The following is a 25,811-nucleotide window of genomic DNA, read 5'->3' as shown; positions in this document are numbered from 1 at the left end:
GACTAATTTTGACTTGTTTTAAGGACATTACATTAAAGTTGGATCAGCCTGTAGTGTGGTTTTCCACTTTAATTTTGAGTGTGACTCCAAATCCAGACCTCCATGGGTTGATAAATTGGATTTCCATTGATTATTTTTGTGTGATTTTGTCGTCAGCACATTCAACTATGTAAAGAAAAAAGTATTTAAAAAGATTATTTCTTTCATTCAGATCTAGGATGTGTTGTCTAAGTGTTTATTTTTTTGAGGTAGATGGCCTACACATACAGAGGGGTGATGTTTGTTATAGGTGTAAGATGGCACAGTGATGCCATCTGTTGGTTAATGTTAATTACTGCAACTCCAGTGTTTTTACCGGTGTGCTTGAAATACACGGATGTTTTGCAATATACTGAACAAGACTGGTTACTCGCATTAATGCCTCTGTCTCGTCATTTAACATTCAAACATTGTTTCGCTCGCTCGATGCTTTCTCCGGTGTGATAGAAAGATAAATAGTTGTGTTATTTTCTTTACATTTTTGGGGGAAGCCTGGCCTCCCTTGGCATTCATAAATACACCCCACTGATATTGTCACTACATAAAGCACATTTAAAGCACAGTCAGGCATTGGCCTTTCTGTTTTGTCCACATATTCTCACGAACCATTGGCAGGCATCACTGTATGGGGGACGACATAGTACACAATTATACTGGATTCAGTTGATAAGTAGCGGCATCATGTCAATGCCCACAGTTGGGACTCTTATTTTGAAAGGAAATTGATGTGGACTTTCGCGCTGACTGTACGCAACTCAGACTCGCGTGGCGCATTAGATATTTTGCTATTTGTAGATATATACCTAGCTAGCGAGTTATTGACAGAGAAGAGCACACGTTCGGGGTTTGTTCCATAGCTCGTAGTGTATTATAGCATGTGGACACTGAACCCTTTAGAATCCGGAGGTAACTTTTGTTTTGCCCAGCTCTAGTTAGCTACAGTAACGTTAGCTATCTTAGCCATAGCGGATGACCAACCCACCAGCTAACAACATTAGCTAGCTACATTTGACAGCTCGTTCTAGATATTAGCTATGTTTCTCAGTGTATTTTGGAGTATCAGAATACGCGCTTAGAAGATGAGAATCAAACCTGTTACAGTAACTATTAAAAATAGTTTGCATAGCTAGCCATCTAATTAGCTAGCTAGTATTATTCCCATGACACAATTCATCCAAGTTACACCTGGCTAGCAAGCTAACTTGCAGTTCGTAATCTTCTAACACATGATATCTAACACATAACATATGATGATTAAGCCCTTAATCATCCTCCAGTTGTTTTGAATAAGAACATGACTTTTGTCATTATTCCATCTCATGACATATCCTGTCCCAGGTGTCACCCACTACCTCCTGCCAGGTAAGGAGTATGTGGTGGGGCGTAAGAACTGTGAGGTCATCCTGCCCAATGACCAGTCCATCAGCCGGGCTCATGCTCACCTCACTGCTACAGATCAGGTGAGAGAGGGAGACGGGGATATTCTTTATTAGTAATAACTGTATTTTTACTCACACACACAAACCCTACACACCTGCTTAACCAGAGTACTACCCTACAACTCCTAAATACTCCACTGAAAAATATATAGGCTGAATGTGAGCAGGCCTACATTCTGTCCCAAGTCCATCAAATGCTGTCATTTCTCCCTTGCAGTAGAAGGTGCTATTGCACTGTTCACCATCCTTACTAGCCAGCATGAATCTTGTCTTGTAGACAGAGCTGGGTTTTTTGCATAAAGTGCATGTGTTACATAAGGAGACACTTGTTTTTAGGGATATCAAGGGATATCAAAATCCACGTCTTGTATTGTTTGGTTAAGAGTATTTCATAAAGTAGATGTAACCAACAGACTGTTGTTGTGTGCCAGGCCCTGACCCTGAAGGACAGTTCTAAGTATGGCACGTTTGTTAACAAGGAGCGTCTGTCAGGAGACACCCCTCGCAGCCTGACGGCAGGGGACAGAGTGACATTTGGGGTCTTTCACAGCAAATTCAGGTGTGCACCCACATTTACGCAATGATAAGAATTTTGATGGAAACAAATTAGAAATCTATATTTTGAAATGTCTCTCTCTCTCTCCAGTGTGCAACAGGTAACTGTGGTTGTGTGCTCGTCCTGTGTTGATAATGAAGGGAAGGTCTCTCTGTCTCAGACCCTGCAGCTTCTGGGTGGCCGGCTGACCAACACCTGGACACAGGACTGCACTCACCTGGTCATGCCCACTGTTAAAGTCACCATCAAGGTCAGCACATGACCACAAATGTGTGTGTGTGTGTGTGTGTGTGTGTGTGTGTGTGTGTGTGTGTGTGTGTGTGTGTGTGTGTGTGTGTGTGTGTGTGTGTTCATCTGTACATACAGAATGTACTCTCTCCCCATGCAGACTATCTGTGCGTTGCTGTGCTGTCGGCCCATAGTCAAGCAGGAGTTTTTCACTGAGCTCACCAAAGCCCTGCAACAGAAACAACCACCTCCAAAAGCTGAGAGGTACTAAGAGACACCACACACAAGGCTGCTGCTCACCTCCACAAACCGCACAATAATAGCTGCCACTTCATCCAGGCCTCATTTTATATACCTACAGTGCATTTCCACATTTTGTTATGTTACAGCCTTATTCTGAAATTTCTGAAATTGTTTTTTTTTTTAATTGCCCAACTCTCACTATCCCTTCAACGTTATTGAAGGACTGTTTGTGGGTGTTAATAGTTTCTTCCCAGAAATAGACGAGCCCAGTCTGAATAAGGATGAGGTGGACCTGACAGAGAGGCCAGAACGTAAAGAACTTTTCACTGGCAAGACCTTCCTCTTCCTCAATGCCAAACAGGCACTGGCCTGCCTCTCTCGCTCACACACCAAACAGGTACTGGCCTGCCTCTCTCGCTCACACACCAAACAGGCACTGGCCTGCCTCTCTCGCTCACACTGCAAACAGGTACTAGCCTGCCTCTCTCGCTCACACACCAAACAGGCACTGGCCTGCCTCTCTCGCTCACACACCAAACAGGTACTGGCCTGCCTCTCTCGCTCACACACCAAACAGGCACTGGCCTGCCTCTCTCGCTCACACTGCAAACAGGTACTAGCCTGCCTCTCTCGCTCACACACCAAACAGGCACTGGCCTGCCTCTCTCGCTCACACACCAAACAGGTACTAGCCTGCCTCTCTCGCTCACACACCAAACAGGTACTGGCCTGCCTCTCTCGCTCACACACCAAACAGGTACTGGCCTGCCTCTCTCGCTCACACTGCAAACAGGTACTGGCCTGCCTCTCTCGTTCACACACCAAACAGGTACTGGCCTGCCTCTCTCGCTCACACACCAAACAGGTACTAGCATGCCTCTCTCGCTCACACTGCAAAAAGGTACTAGCCTGCCTCTCTCGTTCACACACCAAACAGGTACTGGCCTGCCTCTCTCGCTCACACACCAAACAGGTACTAGCATGCCTCTCTCGCTCACACTGCAAAAAGGTACTAGCCTGCCTCTCTCGTTCACACACCAAACAGGTACTGGCCTGCCTCTCTCGCTCACACACCAAACAGGTACTAGCATGCCTCTCTCGCTCACACTGCAAAAAGGTACTAGCCTGCCTCTCTCGTTCACACACCAAACAGGTACTGGCCTGCCTCTCTCGCTCACACTGCAAACAGGCACTGGCCTGCCTCTCTCGCTCACACTGCAAACAGGTACTGGCCTGCCTCTCTCGCTCACACTGCAAACAGGTACTAGCCTGCCTCTCTCGCTCACACACCAAACAGGTACTGGCCTGCCTCTCTCGCTCACACTGCAAACAGGTACTAGCCTGCCTCTCTCGCTCACACACCAAACAGGTACTGGCCTGCCTCTCTCGCTCACACTGCAAACAGGTACTAGCCTGCCTCTCTCGCTCACACACCAAACAGGTACTGGCCTGCCTCTCTCGCTCACACACCAAACCGGTACTAGCCTGCCTCTCTCGCTCACACACCAAACAGGTACTAGCCTGCCTCTCTCGCTCACACACCAAACAGGTACTGGCCTGCCTCTCTCGCTCACACTGCAAACAGGTACTGGCCTGCCTCTCTCGCTCACACTGCAAACAGGTACTAGCCTGCCTCTCTCGCTCACACTGCAAACAGGTACTAGCCTGCCTCTCTCGCTCACACTGCAAACAGGTACTAGCCTGCCTCTCTCGCTCACACTGCAAACAGGTACTAGCCTGCCTCTCTCGCTCACACTGCAAACAAATCAACATTTCAAAGTCACATGCGCTGAATACAACAGGTGTAGACCTTACTGTGAAATGCTTACTTACAAGCTCTTAACCAACAATGCAGTTCAAGAAATAGAGTTAGGAAATATTTACTCAAACTAATGTGAGAGAAAAAATTATGGGGGAAAAAATTAACAGAAGAAAATTACATAACAATAACGAGGTACCGAATCAATGTGCAGAGGTACAGGTTAGTCGAAGTAATTTGTAAAGTGACTATGCATAGATAATAAACAGCGAGTAGCAGCAGTGTAAAAACAAAGGGGTGGGGGTCAATGTAAATAGTCCAGGTGGCCATTTGATGAATTGTTCAGCCGTCTTATGGCTTGGGGTTAGAAGCTGTTAAGGATATTACAGTTTTTAATGTCCCGTTGGTAGGATGGTGTTAATCGTAGATTGTCCAGTTTGTTTTCCAATGATTTCACGTTGGCCAATAATACGGAGGGTAGTGGTGGTTTACCTCCTCGTCGACATTCTTATAGGGCACCCCGCAGCCCTCCCTTTTCCTCCGTCTTTTCTTCACGCTGATGACAGGGATTTGGGCCTTGTCTTGACAAAGCAGTTTATTCTTAGCGTCAGACTCATTAAAGAAAAAATCTTCATCCAGTTCGAGGTGAGTAATCGCTGTTCTGATGTCCAGAAGATCTTTTCGGTCATAAGAGATGGTAGCAGCAACATTATGTACAAAATGAGTTACAAACAATGCAACAAAAAAAATAGCACAGTTGGTTAGGAGCCTGTAAAAAAAACAGCTACTGGCCTGTTTTGTTTTGGCCCCAAACAAACAATGGCAGACGGAAGGGAGGGTGGTGCGGCAGGGGCCGCTTCTCCTACAGATGCTGTTATTTTATCTAAAACATCAGGTGTACGCTGACCACAGCTAAGTAACTCGTGCAAAGATTTAAAGCTCAATTCTGTGTTTTATCTCCAGTACATTGCCATGATTGTTAGTTATGTAGCTGCTCTACTGAAATTTCAGTGTGTCCTTGCTGGGATGACACAATCAATCTACTGCTTGAGAATATCAACACCAAACACATTGGTTCACTGTTCCACGGGAGTGGACAGCTCACAGCATACCATAATGTTCTGAATAATGGCCAAGTCTACCTCGCTCCCTATTCTACTGAACCGCTTAGGCGTAACAAACACAAGTCCAACATTTATCGGAAACTGTTAAACTACATGTTCACTACCCTCCTGCTCTTCGGGGATGTGCAACTGAGTCCTGGGCCTAACATCATCGAGCCGGCAATACTCACCGGAGTGGAAAGCAGTGGATGGCCTCGTCCACTGATCGTCGCCGCTGCGGAAGTGGGTGAGTGCTATGGTCCCATGGTTTCTCTCGACTCACCCGGCTCCAAGATGGAATTTGACTCTTCAAACATATCCAAGTCGCAATATGTGATCCCTGACTCTGCTTCTGGTACGCAAGCTGTTTTAATTAGTTCCCCGCATCCAGTGCAGGCGGGAGGGATAGTTAATTGCACTACCGAACTGCCCCTAATCAAAACTAAACAAAACGGCCTAAACCCAGCCGTCAGAAAAAACATGAAAATGTTACTTTTTTCAACGTGTCAATCACTCTCAAGTCATCTGGGACCCACGAGCTAAGCCCAAGGGACTACTAGGGGGGCACTTGAACATTTGTAGTGTCATTCAAAAAAGTGATCAAATTCAACATCTTTTCACAGACTCCAACCTTGACTACCTTGCCTTTCAGAGACATGGCTCCATAAAAATTCTCCATATGCTGCTTTGATTGTGCCTGGCTACAATGTTTTCAGGAGAGACAGGATTGAAGGAAGAGGAGGGGGTCTGGTGATTTACATTAAAGAACATGTCTTTTAACCATATTGGAATGTATAGACCACCTTCCACCATTTTTTTTTTTTTTTAAACAGTTTAATAACATGCTTAGGGAATGTGATTTTGGGAAAGAGGTCATCTTAATGGGGGGATTTTACATTTACATTTTAGTCATTTAGCAGATTACTTATCCAGAGCGACTTACAGTAGTGAATGCATACATTTCATTTCATACATTTTTTTAATTATGAAGACCAGTCATGTAGGAAAACCCTCAAATGGATCACTAATATCTTTGACCTTACACAGCTAGTTAAAGGGCCAACCAGGGTGACTTGTTGCTCTAAAACACAGATTGATTTGGTGTTCAGTAATAAACCAGAGACTAAATCATTCAGTATGGATACTGGGCTATCTGATCATAATTTGACACTTATAGCCAGAAAGCTTTCTAAGAGCAGGTTTAACCCCTCTACTGTTAGAACGCCGGATCAACTAAGAATACCTACGAGTGAATTAAATTATTTTCAAAATGCAATTAAGGGAATTAACTGGAATGATCTCTTGTCCTATACAGATGTGGAAGCTGATAGTCAGGTTTTTCTATCCACAATCCAGACTACAATAAATGGTTTCCTAATGAAAATCAAACCCAAACCTGGCCAAAAAAGCATTCTTCCTTGGCTAAATGGAGAAATCTGGAAATTGATGAAAGAACGAAGTTATGCTCTAAAAACAGCCCTGAAGTCCAAATTAGAGCATGACAGACGTAGGTTTACCATGTTGAGAAATAAGGTGATGAAAGAAATCAGACGGGCCAAGGCAAACTTTTTTTATTAACATAACTAGTGAAGCAAAGGGAAATTCTAAATTGATCTGGGAGAATCGAAAAAAGTTAACAGGGAAAGACCATAGTAACACTGTAAAAAGGCTAGAAATCATGGTGAATAACAATCTAACACAGGATGCAGTCAAAATAGCAATAGCCTTCAATTCCTACTTTATTGACTCTGTCAGGGTACTGACACAGAACCCCTCCACTGGGTTTCTTGGGCTCAGTGTTAGTGAATGACACTCAACCTGTCTTCGTCATAAGGGAGGTTTCTGAGTCAGAGGGGAACAAGGTGATTAGCTCGCTAAAGAACTCTAAAGTCAAAGATGTGTTTGGGCTGGACTCTACCTTTCTTAAAAACTACAAAGAGTCACTCATTGGCCCCATTACTAAGGTCATCAACACATCTATTGGTCGGGGTGTTTCCAAGGTTATGGAAGTCGGCCATAATAACGGCCATCTTTAAATCGGGTGACCCTGCTGACGTGAGTAACTACAGGCCCACAACCTTTTGACCTGTCGTGTCAAAGGTTGTTGAAAAGTGTGTAGCAGAACAACTGATTGCCCACCTCAACAACAGCCCCTTCACATTACACTCCATGCAGTTTGGCTTCAGAGAAAAACACTCCACAAAAACGGCCAACTGCTTTCTTCTGGAAAATGTGAAGTCCAAGATGGACAAAGGGGGCATTGTTGGGGCTGTGATTCTGGACCTAAGGAAGGCTTTTGATACTGTTAACCATGAGGTTCTCATCACAAAATTGTCCAAGTTCAACTTTTCCCCCGACGCTTTGAGATGGATGAAATCATACCTTGAACTCAGTGTGTCAGTGTGGCATCATTCCAACCTCTCTTTTAAAAAGCAGGTGAAAAAGGTGATTCAAATAACCAAATTCAACCTAGCTAATTTCCGATTTATACGAAATTGTTTGACTACAGAGGTAGCAAAACTGTACTTTAAATCTATGATACTCCCCCACTTAACATACTGCTTGACTAGTTGGGCCCAAACTTGCTGTACAACATTAAAACCTATTCAGTCTGTCTACAAACAGGCTCTCAAAGTGCTTGATAGGAAGCCCAATAGCCATCATCACTGTTACATCCTCAGAAAGCATGAGCTCCTGAGTTGGGAAAATCTTGTGCAATACACCGATGCATGTCTTGTATTCAATATCCTAAATGGCCTGGCTCCCCCTCCACTCAGTACTTTTGTTACACAGAAAACCCAAACATATGGCAGCAGATCCACAAGGTCTGCCATGAAAGGTGACTGTATAGTTCCCTTAAGGAAAAGCACCTTTAGTCAATCTGCTTTCTCTGTGAGGGCTTCCCATGTCTGGAATACACTGCCATCAGACGCACACAACTGCACCAACTGATCACACTTTCACAAACATGAAGACATGGCTAAAGGTCAATCAGATTTGTGAACATAATCCCTAGCTGTGTATTGCCACTTTCCATGTTGTCTGTTGGCTTTAGCTTGTGAGGTGTGGAAACACTTGCTTTTATGGATTTTGTCTTGTTGCTTTTTGTGCTATGTCTTGCTTGTCCTATGTTGCTCTGCGTGTGCTCACTGCTCAGTGATTGTCTGTATTGTAATTGTTTTTAATAACCTGCCCAGGGACTGCGGTTGAAAATTAGCCGGCTGGCTAAAACCGTCACTTTTACTGAAAGGTTGATTAATGTGCACTGTCCCTGTAAAAATAAAATCAACTCAAACTCAAGCCTCTCTCTCTCGCTCACTTCAAACAGGTACTGGCCTGTCTCACTCTCTCGCGCGCTCTCTCTCTCTCTGACTCCAAACAGGTACTGGCCTGCCTTTCACACTCCAAACAGGTACTGGCCTGCCTCTCTCACTCCAAACAGGTACTGGCCTGCCTTTCACACTCCAAACAGGTACTGGCCTGCCTCTCTCACTCCAAACAGGTACTGGCCTGCCTCTCTCACTCCAAACAGGTACTGGCCTGCCTTTCACACTCCAAACAGGTACTGGCCTGCCTCTCTCACTCCAAACAGGTACTGGCCTGCCTCTCTCACTCCAAACAGGTACTGGCCTGCCTCTCTCACTCCAAACAGGTACTGGCCTGCCGCTTTCTCTCTCTCTATGCATAGCCGTTATACAATCCAACATTACAGAACAGTGTTCACCTCACATGGCTCCCCAATGTGAGAGTCTGAATAAATCAAGGGCTTCCATTAGGCTTTATGGCCTGTTTATTGCCTCCTCTTCTCATCAGCTAGGAGACCAGGTAATGATGTTAGGTGGTTGGTTATGTGTGGTCACTCAGTTATGTATTCGGGGAAATGGTTGTTAAAATCTTTGTGTTTATTTTATCTCTCAATACTGTCTCTCTTTTTCTGTCTCTTTTTCTGTCTCGCACTCTCCCTTTTTCTTTCTTTCTGTCGCTCTCCCCCTCCCGTTCTGTCGCTCTCCCCCTCCCGTTCTGTCGCTCTCCCGTTCTGTCGCTCCCTCTCCCGCTCTCTCTCCCTCCCGCTCTCTCTCCCTCCCGCTCTCTCTCTCCCTCCCGCTCTCTCTCTCCCTCCCGCTCTCTCTCCCTCCCGCTCTCTCTCTCCCTCCCGCTCTCTCTCCCTCCCGCTCTCTCTCTCCCTCCCGCTCTCTCTCTCCCTCCCGCTCTCTCTCTCCCTCCCGCTCTCTCTCTCCCTCCCGCTCTCTCTCTCCCTCCCGCTCTCTCTCCCTCCCGCTCTCTCTCTCCCTCCCGCTCTCTCTCTCCCTCCCGCTCTCTCTCTCCCTCCCGCTTTGTCTCTCTCCCCCTCCCTCTCTGTCTTTGTCTCTCTCTGTGTCTCTCTCTGTGTCTCTGTCTCTCTGAATCCAGTTGAAAGCTATGATTCCACTTCAATCAGTGTAGATGAAGGGGAGGAGACAGGTTAAAGAAGGATTTTTAAGCCTTGAGATAATTGAGACATGGATTTTGTATGTGTGCCATTCAGAGTGTGCTTGAGCAAGACAAAAGATAAGTGCCTTTGAACGGGGTATGGTAGTCAGTGCCAGGTGCACCGGTTTGAGTGTGTCAAGAACTGAGGCGCTGCTAGGTTTTTCATGCTCAACAATTTCCTTAGTATCAAGAATGGTCTACCACCCAAAGGAAATCTAGCCAACTTGACACAACTGTGGGAAGCATTGGAGTCAACATGGGCCAGCATCCCTGTCGAACGCTTTGGACACCTTGTAGAGTCCATGTCCTGACAGGGGTGAAACTCAATATTAGGAAGGTGTTCCTAGTGTTTGGTATACTTGATGTATATTATAATAAAATTATGAAGAATAATATAAAATGGTAGTAAATAATACAAATAAATAATAGAAATAACATCAATAAAATGGTAAGTCAATAGTGGAAATCAAAAAATATAATGAATATTAAGGACAATAAAAGTTCAAACATGAAAAAAAGGATTTTTATTTAACGAGGCAAGTCATTTAAGAGCAAATTCTTATTTACAATGACGGCCAAACCCAGACAATGCTGGGACAATTTTGCGCCGCCCTATGGGACTCCCAATCAGGCCAGATGTGATACAGCCTGGATTCGAACCAGGGACTGTAGTCATGCCTCTTGCACTGAGATGCTGTGCCTTAGAACGCTGCGCCACTCAGGAGGCCAAAATGAACACGCTACCATAATTACTACTAAAATGAATGCCACCACCACTATTATTAACACTAATACTACAACTATCCCTACTACTACCACCATGACCACTAGTAGCACTTCTACCTCTAATATCTCTACCGACTACCTACTATAACTAACTTATAACTGTCATCACCATTACATCACAACTACCATCATCATTACTACTACCACCACCACTATCCCTACCATCATTAAACTACTATCGTTACTGTCACCTCTACTACCCGTACCGCTACTTTTTAGAATAATAATCACAATAATAATAATAATAATACATCTCTCTCACTCACTTCTCCCCAGCAAAAGCGTCTGAGTTTGGCAGTGAGTTGTGGAGGTGGGAGGAGCCAGCTCTTGGAGGAGGGGTCTGTCCCTGTGTCACTCCTTGAATCTCCATTGAGCTGTGTGATCGGCATGACAACGGGGAACTCCCAAGCACTACTGCCCCCCACCACTAAGAACACTAAGAAGTGGGCAGACTCTGTGGGGAGGATTCTACAGAGGTACACACATTGCAGTATCATAAAGACAGAGTGCAGTTTGAGTGTGTTCCATACCTAAAAAAGGGAGATTATTTTTTTTGGGGGGGGGGTTGAACTACACTAACAATTGAGACATTCCCAAAGCTTTTGAGACTTGAGGCTTTTCCTATGTCAATTCATGGTTATGGTGTTACGCTTCTTCTCTGCAGCTCTGACATGAGACTGATTGTGTCAGCAGTCTATATTTACCATCGCTCACGCTCTCCAGGAAAGGTCTTCGATTCATCACAGAGTCTGAGATCGGATTGGCTGCCATCTATGTCAGCTGTGACAAGTACTGCAATCCCTCCAATCAGATGGCTGACTCAGGTGGGTGGGGCTCTCATACGGTGAATCATAGTCTCAGTTTATTTGGAGTTCCTGATTTTATAATGATATGGACTTATATAGTGGAGTCAACACTTGTATCGTTAATGTGTTTTTCCCCTGGTCAGAATCCATGAGGATGAAACCCACCATCCCTGGCGCCACGCTATCCCAGAATGCACCAGTGGATGAGACGGTAATGCCAGCGGCGTCTCAGAACATCACAGCCTATGCTGTAAACACAGAGCCGTCACAGGGCATCAGTGGGTAAGACACACACAACCTGAGCTCCAAACTCACAGTTCTATTTGAGTGCATCAGGCTGATCTGTGTTGTCTTATCCCCGAGTAGGGTTGATGTGGCTGGGGTGAGCGCAGTTGGAGAGACCCCTGAGAGGAACCAGAGCCGGACCACCTCTCATCTTAACCGACCCAAACCCTCAGGCCGAGAGCTGGCCGGGACCTGCACAGTGGCAGAGACTATGATGTCGTCATTCAGTGCCTCAGACAGCGCTGGTGGTGGCGGCTCGGACAGAAAAAAGGGAGAGCTACAACATCCAGGTAGAATAGTTTCTAATGACTTAGGCAGAGTGGGTGGGTGTCAGTTACAGTAGGAAAGTTCTGGTGTGGGCCATATAAACTGAAAACACGGGTCTGCTAAATGACATTGTATTATCATGATATTAGGTGGAGGGAAAGGTGATGCTATCACCAGATTCCTGGCCACAGCCCCTCGGACCAACGGAGGAGTGCAGACGATGTCCCCACAGAAGCGCTCCTCCCAGAAACAACAGGTCTCGCAGAAAGGTTCCCCCCAGAAACAGTCTGCTCTCACTAATTTCTTCCAGCCTGTCGGCAAGAAAAGGCAAGTGCAGCTCTCTGGAGATATCCATACAATTCCACACAGTGGCTTATCAATCTTGAGTTAATGGTGATATTATATACAGACACCAATGTTTTCTCTCTCTCAGACCTCGGGAAGGCGAGGAGTCCCCTACTGTCCCATCAGAGGCCAAGCTCTCCAGGAGGGAAGAAGACAAGGAGAAGATGAAGAGGACAGTACCACAGCACTCAGAGACCTCCAACCCCCCACACACAGGTCCCAGGGCCAACACAGCTCAGGTGCACATCTGTTTCCAGGTCAGACTGAGGCTCTGTCAGAGGGGTTCTCAAACCCTGCCCAGCAGGGGCTACAATCCAGGAAGAGGAAGGAGATGGAGGTGGAGACTAAAGGGGGTGGGGCTTCAGAGATAGAGATGGATGAACTGGAGTCCATCATGTCTGAGGACATGGACGAATCGGATGAGCCCATGTCAGTCAGTCAAGGCCAGCGGTTGAAGCTGACGGAACAGAGTTCAACCAATCAAGGCCAGAGGTCTCAACTGACAGACAAGAGCTCAACCAATAAACGGCTCCTAGAAACAGTGGAACTTACCTCTGCCAATAAGAAACAGCGGGTTTATCCAGTGGAACCAATCGCAGCCAATCATAGGTTAGGCTTGGAGTCAGCCAGCAGACGACAGCGAGCGGAGCCTGTAGCTGAGGTCAAAGGCGAAGAGGTGTCTTTTATTGAGGTGAGAGGAGCTGTCATTGTGTGTTTGTTATCATGTGTTTCTATCAGGGCTGGGGTCAATTCCAATTGAAGCCACTTGATTCAGGAAGTGACTTTAATTTCAAATGTAAAAATTGATAGCTTCTACTTCTCAGTTTCATTGAAAATATCTGCCATTTTTAAAATCACTGAATTGTAATTTCAGTTTACTTCCTGAATGGACTGCCTTCCCCAGCCCTGGTTTCTATGAGGTGACTATTATTATGAACTATCCTCCATCTTCTGTCGCCCCCCCCCAGGCAAAACCAGTTAATGGTGTGACCCCTGGTCATCTGGAAGAGCCAGAGACTGATGCCAGTAAGTCCTGTCTGGAGTAGGGGCCAGTGGGGAAGAGTTAGGTCTGTCAGTAACTGGTCTGTGTTGTGATGTAGGGTTTAGGGGGTGAGAATCTCCCCAGCAGACTTATAGTGGTGGAGTTCAAATCCCTCACCGTGGCAACACCGGCAAGACCTAAACCACGCCCCATGGAGACGCACGGCAATGTCAACAGGAAAGACTTTAAACGCTTCTGCAAGGTAGACCCCAGAATGCACCTCATCACAACACAGGGTCATGGGACTCTGTTAGCTTAGTGTCTCTGTTTCTGTGTGTGTGTTTCAGGTACCCAGTTCCCGGTGCCCAGGGTTTGCCCAACATCATCGGAGGGTCAGACCTGTTGGCCCACAACCGAGGCAAGAACTCTGAGCTGGAGGAGTGGCTGAGAGACGCAGCAGAGGTACACAGTCCTACTTCAGCTGCTGTTTACTACAATACTTACTGTCTGTTTAGCAATCCCTGAGACACACAAACACTCCTAGAAGAGAAGTACATGGTATTTACCATGAAATGGTAGTAACAGGGGATGGAGGGGCTGGGGCTGGGTAGAGATGGAGGGGGCTGCGGCTGGGTAGAGAGGAGATGGAGGTTTGTGTGTGCGAGTCAAAGCCCTGTGTCTGTGTTTCAGGATGAGCGTCAGAACAAGAAAGAGGAGACTTTGGGAGATGACCTTTTCAGGTACGAGGACAAGGCTTGTCAGGCTGCAAACACCAAAACAATCAACCCAAAACAATTTGGGTCACATTATTTCAGGTGGAGGGCACCACAGTCTACAGTACAATGTAAACCAAGCTGTGGCCCAGGCTATGGTTTGGAAGAGGTTTGGAGCCAGGCTGGGAATGAATGGATGAATGTGGAGTGATGTTGATTATGTTGAACCCTCCAGCCCCCAAGGTAGAAAAAGTCAACCACTCCGTCTGCAGTGGAGCAGAAGGGTTGGAGCACCCAGCTTACACAAACATCGCATTCCCAGGGGGCATTGCTCCATGTTCAAGGACGTCACTACCAGACACAAGACAACAGTGCCCTACAGGCTGACGCACACACAGCTTCCTGCACACAGGATGACTGGGACTAGAGGCTGTCTGCTAAGCTCTTCACTACTCCACACTCATCTATTCATTCCCTTAACCCCAATTCAGAAACACAAGACAACATTAACCGCCCAGAAACATAGCCTTGGTTGTAGCTGTAATCCAACCAGCATGGCTGATCTCAGGTTTTGATTCCAGCTAAACTATGATTCACATTCAATAGAGCTGTATTCTCCCTCAAGGAGAAATTAGCTGGTCCCCTGCATACATACAATACACGTCAACACCATTTTTGGAATCGCCTGTCAAATAGTAATCTGAAAGGGACCGTTTAGACCAAGACCCACAGAACAGAGAGAAACATTCCTGATGTGAGTGGGTGGATCTTCGTTTGGGACGGTTTTGGCTTGTTGCCACTGACCAATCAGCGCCCAGTGATTCCTGCGTCACACCTGGTTGTCTGGGTTATGCTGGTGATGTATGCACACGCTAAGGCTGCTGCATTTTCCCTGGCTAAGCAGAAAAGGCTGTGCGTGCCTGCCTGGAGCGAGACTGTGCTGTTTGATCATTGAGTCATGATGCCCACTCAGTCATGCATGGCCAGAGGACAGCGCCGGCTACTAAGAAAACAAGCCGCAGTTTTATGTTTTTGGGTCTGGCCCGAACCCGTCTCCCAGACTTAGTTTATTGGGAGGATGTTTGGTTTGGGTTCTTCAAACACGGCCAGAGGTTTACAGCGCTGGCTTAATTTGGGCTATTTTTAATATTTGTCCAAAATGCATCCAGGATTGATCGAGCAGGAATGTTAAAAGCCTGAGTGTTTAGGTGGGATGTCTGGATGGCCCTGCCCTGATTTAACGTGTGTGTGTGTGTGTGTGTGTGTGTAGGTACAACCCCAAACCCACCAAGAAAAGATGAGAGCACCTGGCTGCAACATGTGAAGCCCTGCAGACAAATGTTCATCTTAAGACACAGGAAGGGATGTCAACACCCCAGGGAATGTTTTGCGCTTCTAGAATTCTCAGTTTGATAGAACTGCCATCTCTGCTCCACTAATAATGTTCATGAATGGATCTTTGAGTGAACTCTTGATCATTGTACTCAAAATGACCAGAGGGGCCTGTCAATGACAAATGTTTAAACTGTTTTTGTCAGTGATGTCTAACTTTCTATGTACTGTACGCTAATTATATACCTTGATTTAGTCACTGATGGCGAGCAATGTAAACAAATAAATAGGTGTTACTTTTATTCATTTCAAGATTTTTATTTGTCCATAATAAAAAATACAGTATACAAAACATATTAAAAACTCATTTGAGTTGTACAAGAGAGGAGTCCAACTCTACCATGCACAAAGCAGCTTGTCTGTCTGTTGTGAACAGGAGAAGACCGTGGGATATATGTTGTAAGACAGTAGTAGAAAACCCTGGTTAGACCCCAGGGGTTGGGGAACCTGCTGTTTCCTTTTATTATTAATCAACCCCTAGTTAACCCTTCTCATCAAGGCACCTACTGTGTAGATTGGACATGTAGGTGTAATTAGCCATAAGCTGATGGCCTATCTGGGGGCAAGGTTGAGTGACTACCACCACCTTACAATTACACCTATCCACTGATTCATCTTTTCCGATCTGGATGTAGTGCCTAAGGGCTTGTTAGTTTGGAATACAGCATATTGACCAGGAACTGTCCATACATTTTCAGTTTGCTGATCTTGTCAACAATCTATATTTTATCCCAATTCCACAATTTGTTTCGTTTTTTCTTTTCTGCAAGCAGCTTCAGTCGTGAGGATGACTGCATGCGGAAATAAACTGCATATGGATACACACATTCTAAAGGCGACTGACTGATTCAATAAATGAATGAAACGCTCCCCTCAGTCCTCACAGCTTTACATACAGTAACAGGTATTTGGCACAACAGACACATGAGGCGTATGATGGCTGTGTGAAAGTGACATGGTATGAGAAATGTCACAGAGAATACTATACGGACCTGGAATCAGAGCAACAGGCATAATATTTACTCCATAATGGCAACCAGAAAATATGCATTTAACATAGTCATTATGACTTCAATAGGCGATAGTCAACTCCTGATAAATACAATGGACTAGCAGTTTTGTATTCAGACTGGTGGACGTCAATGAATGCACCTACAGTTTGCGTTTATCCAATGTACACTTATCAGGAGTCGTCGACTAGTTGTATTTTATAGACCCCTTTCTGTGTTTTAACATTGCTGCAAATTGGTGGCAGTAAAAAAGCCTATATTTAGATGTTACTTATGAGTGCATTTCACACTACTTTTGGGTTATAATTGGATTGTATGGCTTGTATGAATGTCCTGCTTAATATGTTTGTGTTATCCCAAATCAACTGCATTATACTTGAAAAACACTTAAACTTCAACCAGTAAAATGGCTATTTGGTTAGCTTTTGCTACAGCCTATGTCAATGAGCATTAGCATTCTAGCTAACAACTGCTGCATCCAAAATAGTTATTTTTCAAAGATCACAACCAAATATAATCTTAGCGACTGTTCCAGCTAGAATCAAAACATCACGGTAAGCGTATGAGACCCCCCAAAAGTTATTTTGTTAGCCGAGATTTACGATATTTCTCCTATGTTGAATGGACGCAGATGGCGACGGCTTTCTTACTGCAGCCCAGCGTCACGCGCATCTGCATGACTTCAGTGCGTCTAAAAAACAGTATTTGGCATTTTGTTATGGTCTAACATCAATAGAGAACTCTTATGCCCCATTGGTTGAAATCAGGCTGACATGTACAGTAAGTTAGCAATGAGTTATCTGATCCAGAATACATTCAGGTCAGGTGTGTGAGTGGAAGGGTTTGCATAGGAAAAGCTTTAAGAGGAGCGCTCCAACCATAGTGAGTTAATTCTACTTAGTCTGATTTGGATGGTGATGGGGTTTTTGATTAATCTGTTATTCATCCGTTACTTCAACGTTCCCATTACATCCTGGTCTGCCAGATACTGCTGGGGTCTGTAGCTTGGTACTGATGAGAAACTCAGAATTGAGATGATGGCAGAAACACTATATGGGCCAATCTCTACAAAGTTCCATTTTCTTGAAGCTTTAAAGGGGAGTTGTAGTGGTTCACAGTCCATTGCATGGTGAAAGCCATCAGAGAAATACTAGAACAAGTGTTTAAAGTAGATGAGAAATCAGAAAATGCACTTGCATGAAAGACAAGGTGAGCAAACAACAAAAACTCAAGACATTACAAAATGTCACAAATATTACTTAAAAAAACATTGTCACACTGCAGATTGGATTTCTGGATAGAGGACATTAAACCCTGTGACAGCGTCCCAACAGAAACCAGAACAGTGGAGCCGTAATAGGTGGTGGGCTGAACCTGGTCATGTACTGTAACTCTAGCCTGCCTCCACTTCCATTGTTTTCAGTTCTCTCAGAAGTGGTAAGAAAGCTTCAGCGTTCAAATAGGTATGTCCACTGCAAACAATAAAATATAAAAAAACTTACTGTTTGGCTTTGCCCTTTTAACTCAGAACTCCATTAGTAATAGTAGCTATTTTTACTAAGATGAACCCCCTCCTCTTCCTCCTTCCTCTCCTCTCCTTCTCCACCTCCTTCCTCCCTTCGCTTAAATAAAGATGCTTCTTCCTCCTCTCTCCCAACTCATTCACCACCTCGTTCCTCTCCATCCACACTTCACCTAGATAAACTCCCCTCCTCCTACTCCTCCCCCTTCTGCGATCAGCTTGCCTTTCTTCTTCAGTCTCTTGAGCAGGCAGGAGGCAATGCCTAGAGCACCGCCCTTTAAGAAGCGAACAAAGTTGTCTCCCACCAGCGGGCCCATGGCGAACAGTCCTGGGTCCTTGGTGCATTCGAAGGTGTAGGGGTGCACATCCACAGGGTTCTGCTTGCAGGAGATGGGTTTGGTGGGGTCCAGTCCCAGGTACTGGCCCTGGCCCTTGAGGAAGAACAGGTTGGGGTGGGTGCCGATCAACACCAGAGCCATGGAGATCTTAAAGGCCTTGAGGGAGTTGCTCCCCTGTAGGACACACTTCATGTCTGGCTGGAAGGACACCACGCAGTGCTCTGGGAAGCTGGTGTAGTCAGGGAACAGAACGGGACCACCACTGGCGGCCATGTTAGTTGTGGTGGGTTGGGGCTTGGAGCACATCTTGGAGCAGACTGAGGCGGCCATGCTGGGAAGGCCATTGGTAGTGGAGGTGGCAGCCATGTTTGGTGTTGCATGGGTCTGGGAGTGCATCATGTGGTAGACCTTGTGGTATTCTGGGTAGAGGGTCTTGGGTAGCTGTTTAAAGATGAGGCCTGGGTCGTCTACGTGTTTGCGGAACACATGCAGCACGGAAATGTTGTTGTTACAAGCGCACAAAACCGCATCCGCCGCGCTTAACCCCGCCCCCACGATCAGCACCGGATCAGAGTTTGGCCCAAGCTTCTTCCGGCTCACAGCCAATCCCAGGGCAGAGATGCTGTGGAACACGAAGGGAAGCTCCTCCCCCTCCACACCCAGCTGAGCTGGCGAATCAGACGCGCCCGTGGCCAGAACTACATTCTCTGAAAACAGGCAGAAAGGAACGTGGGTGTCGCCCTGCACCCGCTGGTACCCCCTCACCTCCCACAGGCCCCCAGCTCCCCCTTCGTCTACACCCTCACCCTCCCTCCCCTCGTACACCCCCTTTCCCCCCTCGTACACCCCCTTTCCCCCCTCCCCCAACACTCCATGACCATTCTCTAGACCCTCCCCCTCGTGTCCACGGAAAAGTTTCTGCACAGAGGTCACGTAGGTGTTGTCAACAAAGTTCTGCTTCAGGCCCATCAGCTTGACGTAGTTACGGTAGTAAGACGAGATCTCCTCTGGAGTGGCCCGGTCATTGGTCACGCCCCTGGGGGGGGGGGGAGAAGAGCACTCGTTGTCAAACAAAAGATCCTTTAGTAAACTCTGTTAAAGTATTAAGGAGATTTAAGCTGTCTCATTGTTTTGAATCTATTTAACTTCATTGCAGCCTCTATCTATCTCTCTCCATCCTTCCCTCTCTGCATTTGCCATTGTCAGTACCTGCATTTGCCATTGTTACTCAGGTCTCGGTAGTTGATCCCTGGCAGTTCCATCCAGATGCCCAGACTGATGGTCAGCATGGAGCCCTCCATCACCTAGAAGAGAGAGAGAAAAGAAAGAGGATTGGAGGTGAGGATTTTAAGAACGGAGTTTAGGTTTAGTATTGGAACATAGGGATGAGGAGATTTGGGGGTTGATGTTTAGGGGTGAAGTCTTTCCAGGTTTCCCAGGCATAGCTCTGCCCAGCACCATGGGTGAGGTGTAGGGATAAATGAACGGGGAAAGGAGGGTATAAACTGTGTAGGAATAACTCACGTGCCAGGCCCCTCCAGGCGTAGCCCTGCCCAGCACCAGGTGAGGGAGGTGCTGCTGCTTGTCTCGTCTCCACTGTAGCACAGGGGGAAACTCGTAGCCAAAATCAGCATTGGGGTGCAGCAGGGTGTCAAACAGCACCGCTACAGGGTTTCCTGACCGCCCCTCCAGACCTTCACTCAGATACTCCAGATCCTGCATAGAGAGACCAGACTTTATCATGTTTCAATGATTATGTGTTTGTCAACTGTGATCTGTGTGTGTGTGCTGTATGTGTGTGTAATGCAATGCTTTGATGTTCACCTGTTCAGTGATGGGCAGGTGTCTGGTCTCCTGTAACTTCCTGTACAGAACAGGGTTTGGGTGAACAGCTGAAGGGTCCAGGTAGGGCTTGTAGCCACTCAGCAGGTAGGACAGGCAGATACCTGATGGCCCGTTACCTACAGAGACATACAGAGGAGAGAATCAAATGTTTGCAATGTCAGAGGTTACCTGTGAATGATGACGGCGGGCGAGGTGGGATGGCGAAGGGGTGCTAGCGTCTCGGGGCAGAGTTAAAGGTTAGGGTTAGATGTTAGCGGTCAGAGGTTAGGGCTAAACATACCTATGATGACCACAGGCAGTGTGGGGGGATGCTCTCGAGGCACAGTGGTCTCTTCCAGAAGAGGCATGGCTGTAGCCAGGGCCAGAGCCGGCACACTGAGAGAGAGAAAGAGAGAGAGAGAGAGAGAGAGAGAGAGAGAGAGAGAGAAAGAAAATGGGTCACCATGGTGACAGGATGGATGGATACTCGTAAACAAAGTGAAGATGGTTGGTGGTTGCAGACAGTCTTTCATTCTCTCACCGGTTAAGTGAGTCAGGTACAGTAGAGTGAGTGTGGGACTGCCATATCATACAGAGAAGAATGTCTGCTTGGCCAACAGTAGAGCTGTTGTCTGTTAGAGTGTGTTAGAGTTAGAGCCTTTTAGCTGAGAGAGAGGGTTGTGGTCTGTGAGTCTGCTTCTCAGTCTGGTGTGACAGGTTCAAACCGGACTGGATCGGCCGTCGACGGTTGTTGTTTTATGTGAGCGTAGATCCCATCCCTCGGTCTGTCTCTATCGGCGCTCAGCTGACTCTCCAGCACACACACATGGAATAAAACAACTCTATTCATCCTGCTATTGTGTCCGTCTCTCTCTCTCTGTTTCTTTCTCTGTCTGTCTCTCTCTCTGTACACATACACACAGTCATGACCCCCCCTCATATACACACACACACACATATCAGGACCACAACACCCCTCCCTCCCTCCCACCCCACACCACCCCTCCCCTGCCCCCCGCCGCGCCACACCCCCTGCATCGTACACACAGCCCGTGGCTAGACGAACCTCCTCTTCCCAAACAAAAGACAGTATGCATCAAATCTATGGAGGCTCAGGTCTGTTGTGCCATGGTGCCATTGTGTGTGTGTGTATGCGTGTTTATGTTATGTGGCGGTGCCATTGTGTGCCCGGCGGGGTGGAAATCCCCCCTGATCACTCCCAGCAGGCTCTAATCCTGCCAGGCCTGTTTATATATTTACAGCCCTTTTCACTGGCGGTGCAGTGGGAATGTAGACCTGGCACGCTGACAGACTAGACAAGAGGGGAGCGCCTCCCTACCCCCATCCCCGTACACACCCACCCAAACATCTCCCCTCTAACCCTGCCTCATGCACACACCTCCTCCCGGTTCCCCTGCTTCCCACCACCTGCCACAGGTCATCCACACCCTCTCCCCTCCCTTCTGACATACACCCACCAAGTCTCCCATCTTCCCTCTGAAATGCACCTATCTCCCTTCCCACCTCCCTTCTGACATGCACCCACCCACCATCCCTTCCCACCCACCCCCCCCTGACATGCACCCACCATCCCTCTCACCTCCCCTCTGACATGCACCCACCATCCCTTCCCACCCCCCACCATCCCTCTCACCTCCCCTCTGACATGCACCCACCATCCCTCCCTCACCCCTCTGACATGCACCCACCATCCCTCCCACCTCCCCTCTGACATGCACCCACCATCCCTCGCACCTCCCCTCTGACATGCACCCACCATCCCTCCCTCCCCCTCTGACATGCACCCACCATCCCTCCCACCTCCCCTCTGACATGCACCCACCATCCCTCCCTCCCCCTCTGACATGCACCCAACATCCCTCCCTCCCTCCCCCCTCTGACATGCACCCACCATCCCTCCCACCTCCCCTCTGACATGCATCCATCATCCCTCCCACCTCCCCTCTGACATGCACCCACCATCCCTCCCTCCCCTTCTGACATGCACCCACCATCCCTCCCTCCCCCTCTGACATGCATCCATCATCCCTCCCACCTCCCCTCTGACATGCATCCATCATCCCTCCCACCTCCCCTCTGACATGCATCCATCATCCCTCCCACCTCCCCTCTGACAAGCACGCACTCACCTCCCGCATCTCCCCCTTTCCACCTCCAACTCCCCTGCCCAGCCCTGGGTGAGAGAGCACTGCAGGCTGTTTTTCACCCAGTGCTGCGGTGTTGGGAGTTACCCTTTTCAGTAAAAGTGGCAGGATTCCATACACTGGCCGTGCTCTGTTTGGGCGGGAGTACCAGAGAAAGTTATGGAGGGAGCAGGCAGTGGGTAATGTAGAGCCGTGCCCCCTGTTTGGCAAGCTAAATCTGGCATTTCCACACCACTGACCAATTTAACACTGTCACCCACATTCAGCCAGCTTACTCACATGGATATATACTCAAAACTTGTAGAACTTCTACCTGGGTTACTGTAAAGCACTTTGTGACATTTTTTGTTGTTGTTAAAAGCACTATATATATATAAAACATTTAAAAAACTGATTAATACATTGATTTGTTATGCCGTGGCTTGAATGGGTTAGGTTCAGTGCCAGGGTTGAATGGGTTAGGTGGCAGTGCCAGGGTTGAATGGGTTAGGTGGCAGTGCCAGGGTTGAATGGGTTAGGTGGCAGTGCCAGGGTTGAATGGGTTAGGTGGCAGTGCCAGGGTTGAATGGGTTAGGTTCAGTGCCAGGGTTGAATGGGTTAGGTTCAGTGCCAGGGTTGAATGGGTTAGGTGGCAGTGCCAGGGTTGAATGGGTTAGGTGGCAGTGCCAGGGTTGAATGGGTTAGGTGGCAGTGCCAGGGTTGAATGGGTTAGGTGGCAGTGCCAGAGTTGAATGGGTTAGGTGGCAGTGCCAGGGTTGAATGGGTTAGGTGGCAGTGCCAGGGTTGGGGTCAATTCCCTACCAATTTAACAAGCCAGGGGACACTTGTTACATCAAATAAACAATTGTGTTACTCTCAGGGCAAAACTCACTCAGTATCTGCACGGTTAAAAGGTACAAAGTCTGTACCTTTTAAGTTTAAACAAGAATAAAGAATAAAATGTTAAACAGGAAGAAAAACTTTACATATTTTCATGACTTTTATTCGCTGCTAAAAATAACAAGAGCAAAATTTGTACAGGTGCCACGAACTTTGTACTGTGTCGGAATATCAATGGTGTGATATTCAATAGTCTATCATTACCTTCGGCTATTCTCTCTCAGCATCTGCACAGTTCTTCCAGTAAATGTGTTTTTGTTAGGTTTGCTGTGTAAATTGTTCAAAGTAGTCTATTTGCATAGAGTTCTATGATTTGTTAAACTTTGAAATCAATAGTTTTTGTTTGGCATACATTTTAAAGTGAAAAATCTGAGTCAAAGCATCATTCCGTTACCGTGGAGATGCCCAGCTTTAGTAATCCCTGCATGTAAAAGTGCTGATATAAAGCCAGCTGCATAAGGCTGGCATTCTGAGCTGGAATGTTTGAAATAAATAGGCCTAATAGGTATTTTATCTGTTTCAGCTGTAATTGTGTTTTATGTTCTTGTACTCTAAAGCCTCGTTTACACCATGCACTAACGTGAGTTTGGGGATCTGATCAATATGATCCAATCACTATCTGATTATGGTTTGTTTTGTTTACAGATTGTATTAGAATGTGTCTCTTATCCATCCACTGTGTCGCATTGTAGCCAGATTAGCTGTTATTTGACAGATAATCTGGCCAGACAGATAATAATAATATGTATTTAAAGACATTTACTGATTACATAAATCAATGGTGCTGCTACCTGACAATGAGTTTAGAGGCAGGTATATTGATGATTTAAATGGTTTGGCTTGTGTGCCTGACTACCTCCGAAGGTGGTCAGGAAGATCGGATCACAATGTGGCTGTTAATCGTCTATACCTGTCTACAAATGTGGGCACAATCAGAATGAGGACAAAGTGTGCACCAGGTATAAACAGGGCTTAATTCAACCCCTCCATTTGGCTAACTATGCCTATACCACAATAAGAATTTAGCAAATTTGTCATATTTCTGAGACAAAAATGTATGATTGTTACTGTAATCAATGTTACATTCTCTACAAATAGGCTTGTGGATTGCACAATTACCGCCCATCACAGGACTTGTCTAGTTTGAAAGGCACTGCGATTTTGACCCGTTACACAATCTATACAGCATCCTATATTAGGCTGCTATAGGGTATGCTACTCAGTCTCTCCCCTCCGTGATCTTGAGAGTGATTCCATCGTACGCGGGCGCACATGCGAATAGCGACAATTTCATCATCCTTGTAGGGTACCTCCTATAATTTAGGTCAGACACTCCCGGGCATCCTCTAGCTCTCCGCATCCCTCCAAGAGAAAGCAGCAACACCATCCCTCAGCTCTGAGGCGGCAGCTCTGTAGGCTACTTACCTCGGTACGATGTATCTCTATATCTCCCAATCGCTCCTCTGTACGGCCAACGGCCGCCGCTCTCGCTGTATATATGCAGTCGCCGGTGGGAGGCTCTATCGAGCTCATGAGATGACACACATACCACCTCCCTCACTCACTCTCGTTCAGTCGCGCTGCACCGGTAGGGCAGATTCGTAGTCTCGGCAAAGAGCGCGCGCTCAGACCATCGCGCGGCTTCTTCTGGTTCAAGAACCCGACGAGGAAACCAAAATTGACCAATTTGATGACGCTATATTGTAGTTAACGTCCATATTGGAACGCGGCAGGAAATCCATATATGGGCCCAGACACCCATCTTGGGGCGGCAGGTAGAATAGTGGTTAGAGCGTTGGGACTAGTAACCGAAAGGTTGCAATATCGAATCCCCAAGCTGACAAGGTAACAATCTGTCGTTCTGCCCCTGAACAATGCAGTTAACCCACTGTTCCTAGGCTGTAATTGAAAATAAGAATTTGTTCTTAACTGATTTGCCTAGTTAAATAAAGGTAAAATTAATTGGAACCCGCGGGCTACTAGCAAGGAACTCCTTAAATGGTCATAGACCACGCTAATTTGCTCACCTACGTCCAATCTTCATTAGCTACAAGTCAGCCTCAATCTCAATAATCAACCACCCTCATAGTATATAAACGGCATCCTTCACGCCTTTGTACATCTGTCTTACAAACAGTCTGTACGGCAAGTGCATGCTGTTTCTTGATTCTGCTCATCCTATATGCACCCTGCCCTAAGGCGGGCCAGCTCAACCCTGGTCCATGACCGGCTACGCTCAGGGGTTAGCGCCGCAGCAGGCTCAGCACAACCTTGACTCCTCAGGCTTCTTGCACAATGGCAGCAGCCAGCTCAACCTCTGTTCACAACCGGGAGGTGCCAGCACAACCATGGCCTACGGCTGGAGGCTGGCCATGCCAACAGGCTCAGCACAACCACTTGTTCATGAATGGAGGCTGACCCAGCCTGGAGGACAGCTACCAACCCCAATCCATGACCGGGGCTGGCCTCCCCGACCACCATCCACATCAACCATCATGACAAACTATATCAATGCTACCCCTTCCAACGTGTTCGTCAGATGGTGAGAAGCCAAACTTGTGAAATTTGTCACAATCATCTAGGCCCCATTGGTCCCCAAGAACACAAAATGTTTCTTTGACATACCAATAGACCCAATAAAATCTATACTGAACAAAAGT

At 46.8% G+C, this 25,811-nt stretch overlaps 2 protein-coding genes across 2 annotated transcripts; one reads left to right on the top strand and one right to left on the bottom strand.

Annotated features, from left to right (window-relative positions):
* The first annotated feature begins 766 nt into the window (after positions 1–766).
* nbn (nibrin) lies at positions 767–15,655 on the top strand. Its single transcript, XM_045712839.1, has 16 exons — positions 767–945; positions 1,378–1,499; positions 1,910–2,037; positions 2,125–2,284; positions 2,423–2,526; positions 2,749–2,866; positions 10,900–11,099; positions 11,347–11,447; positions 11,573–11,711; positions 11,796–12,004; positions 12,131–12,308; positions 12,415–12,694; positions 13,464–13,570; positions 13,656–13,770; positions 13,999–14,048; positions 15,292–15,655. The coding sequence occupies exons 1-16, from the start codon at positions 915–917 to the stop codon at positions 15,320–15,322; spliced, it is 2,073 nt and encodes a 690-aa protein (XP_045568795.1). The 5' UTR covers positions 767–914; the 3' UTR covers positions 15,323–15,655.
* On the bottom strand, positions 15,647–24,903 carry LOC123728047 (oxidative stress-induced growth inhibitor 2). Its single transcript, XM_045698559.1, has 6 exons — positions 24,577–24,903; positions 20,409–20,503; positions 20,108–20,244; positions 19,808–19,999; positions 19,493–19,587; positions 15,647–19,319 (listed from the first exon to the last, which is right to left on the bottom strand). The coding sequence occupies exons 2-6, from the start codon at positions 20,473–20,475 to the stop codon at positions 18,119–18,121; spliced, it is 1,692 nt and encodes a 563-aa protein (XP_045554515.1). The 5' UTR covers positions 20,476–20,503; positions 24,577–24,903; the 3' UTR covers positions 15,647–18,118.
* Between the last annotated feature and the right edge of the window lie 908 nt (positions 24,904–25,811).

Source organism: Salmo salar, chromosome ssa02, assembly GCF_905237065.1.
Source record: "Salmo salar chromosome ssa02, Ssal_v3.1, whole genome shotgun sequence".
Lineage (NCBI taxonomy): Eukaryota > Metazoa > Chordata > Actinopteri > Salmoniformes > Salmonidae > Salmo > Salmo salar.
Note: the sequence above shows the minus strand (reverse complement) of the source record. Positions and strands in the feature narration are given on the sequence as shown.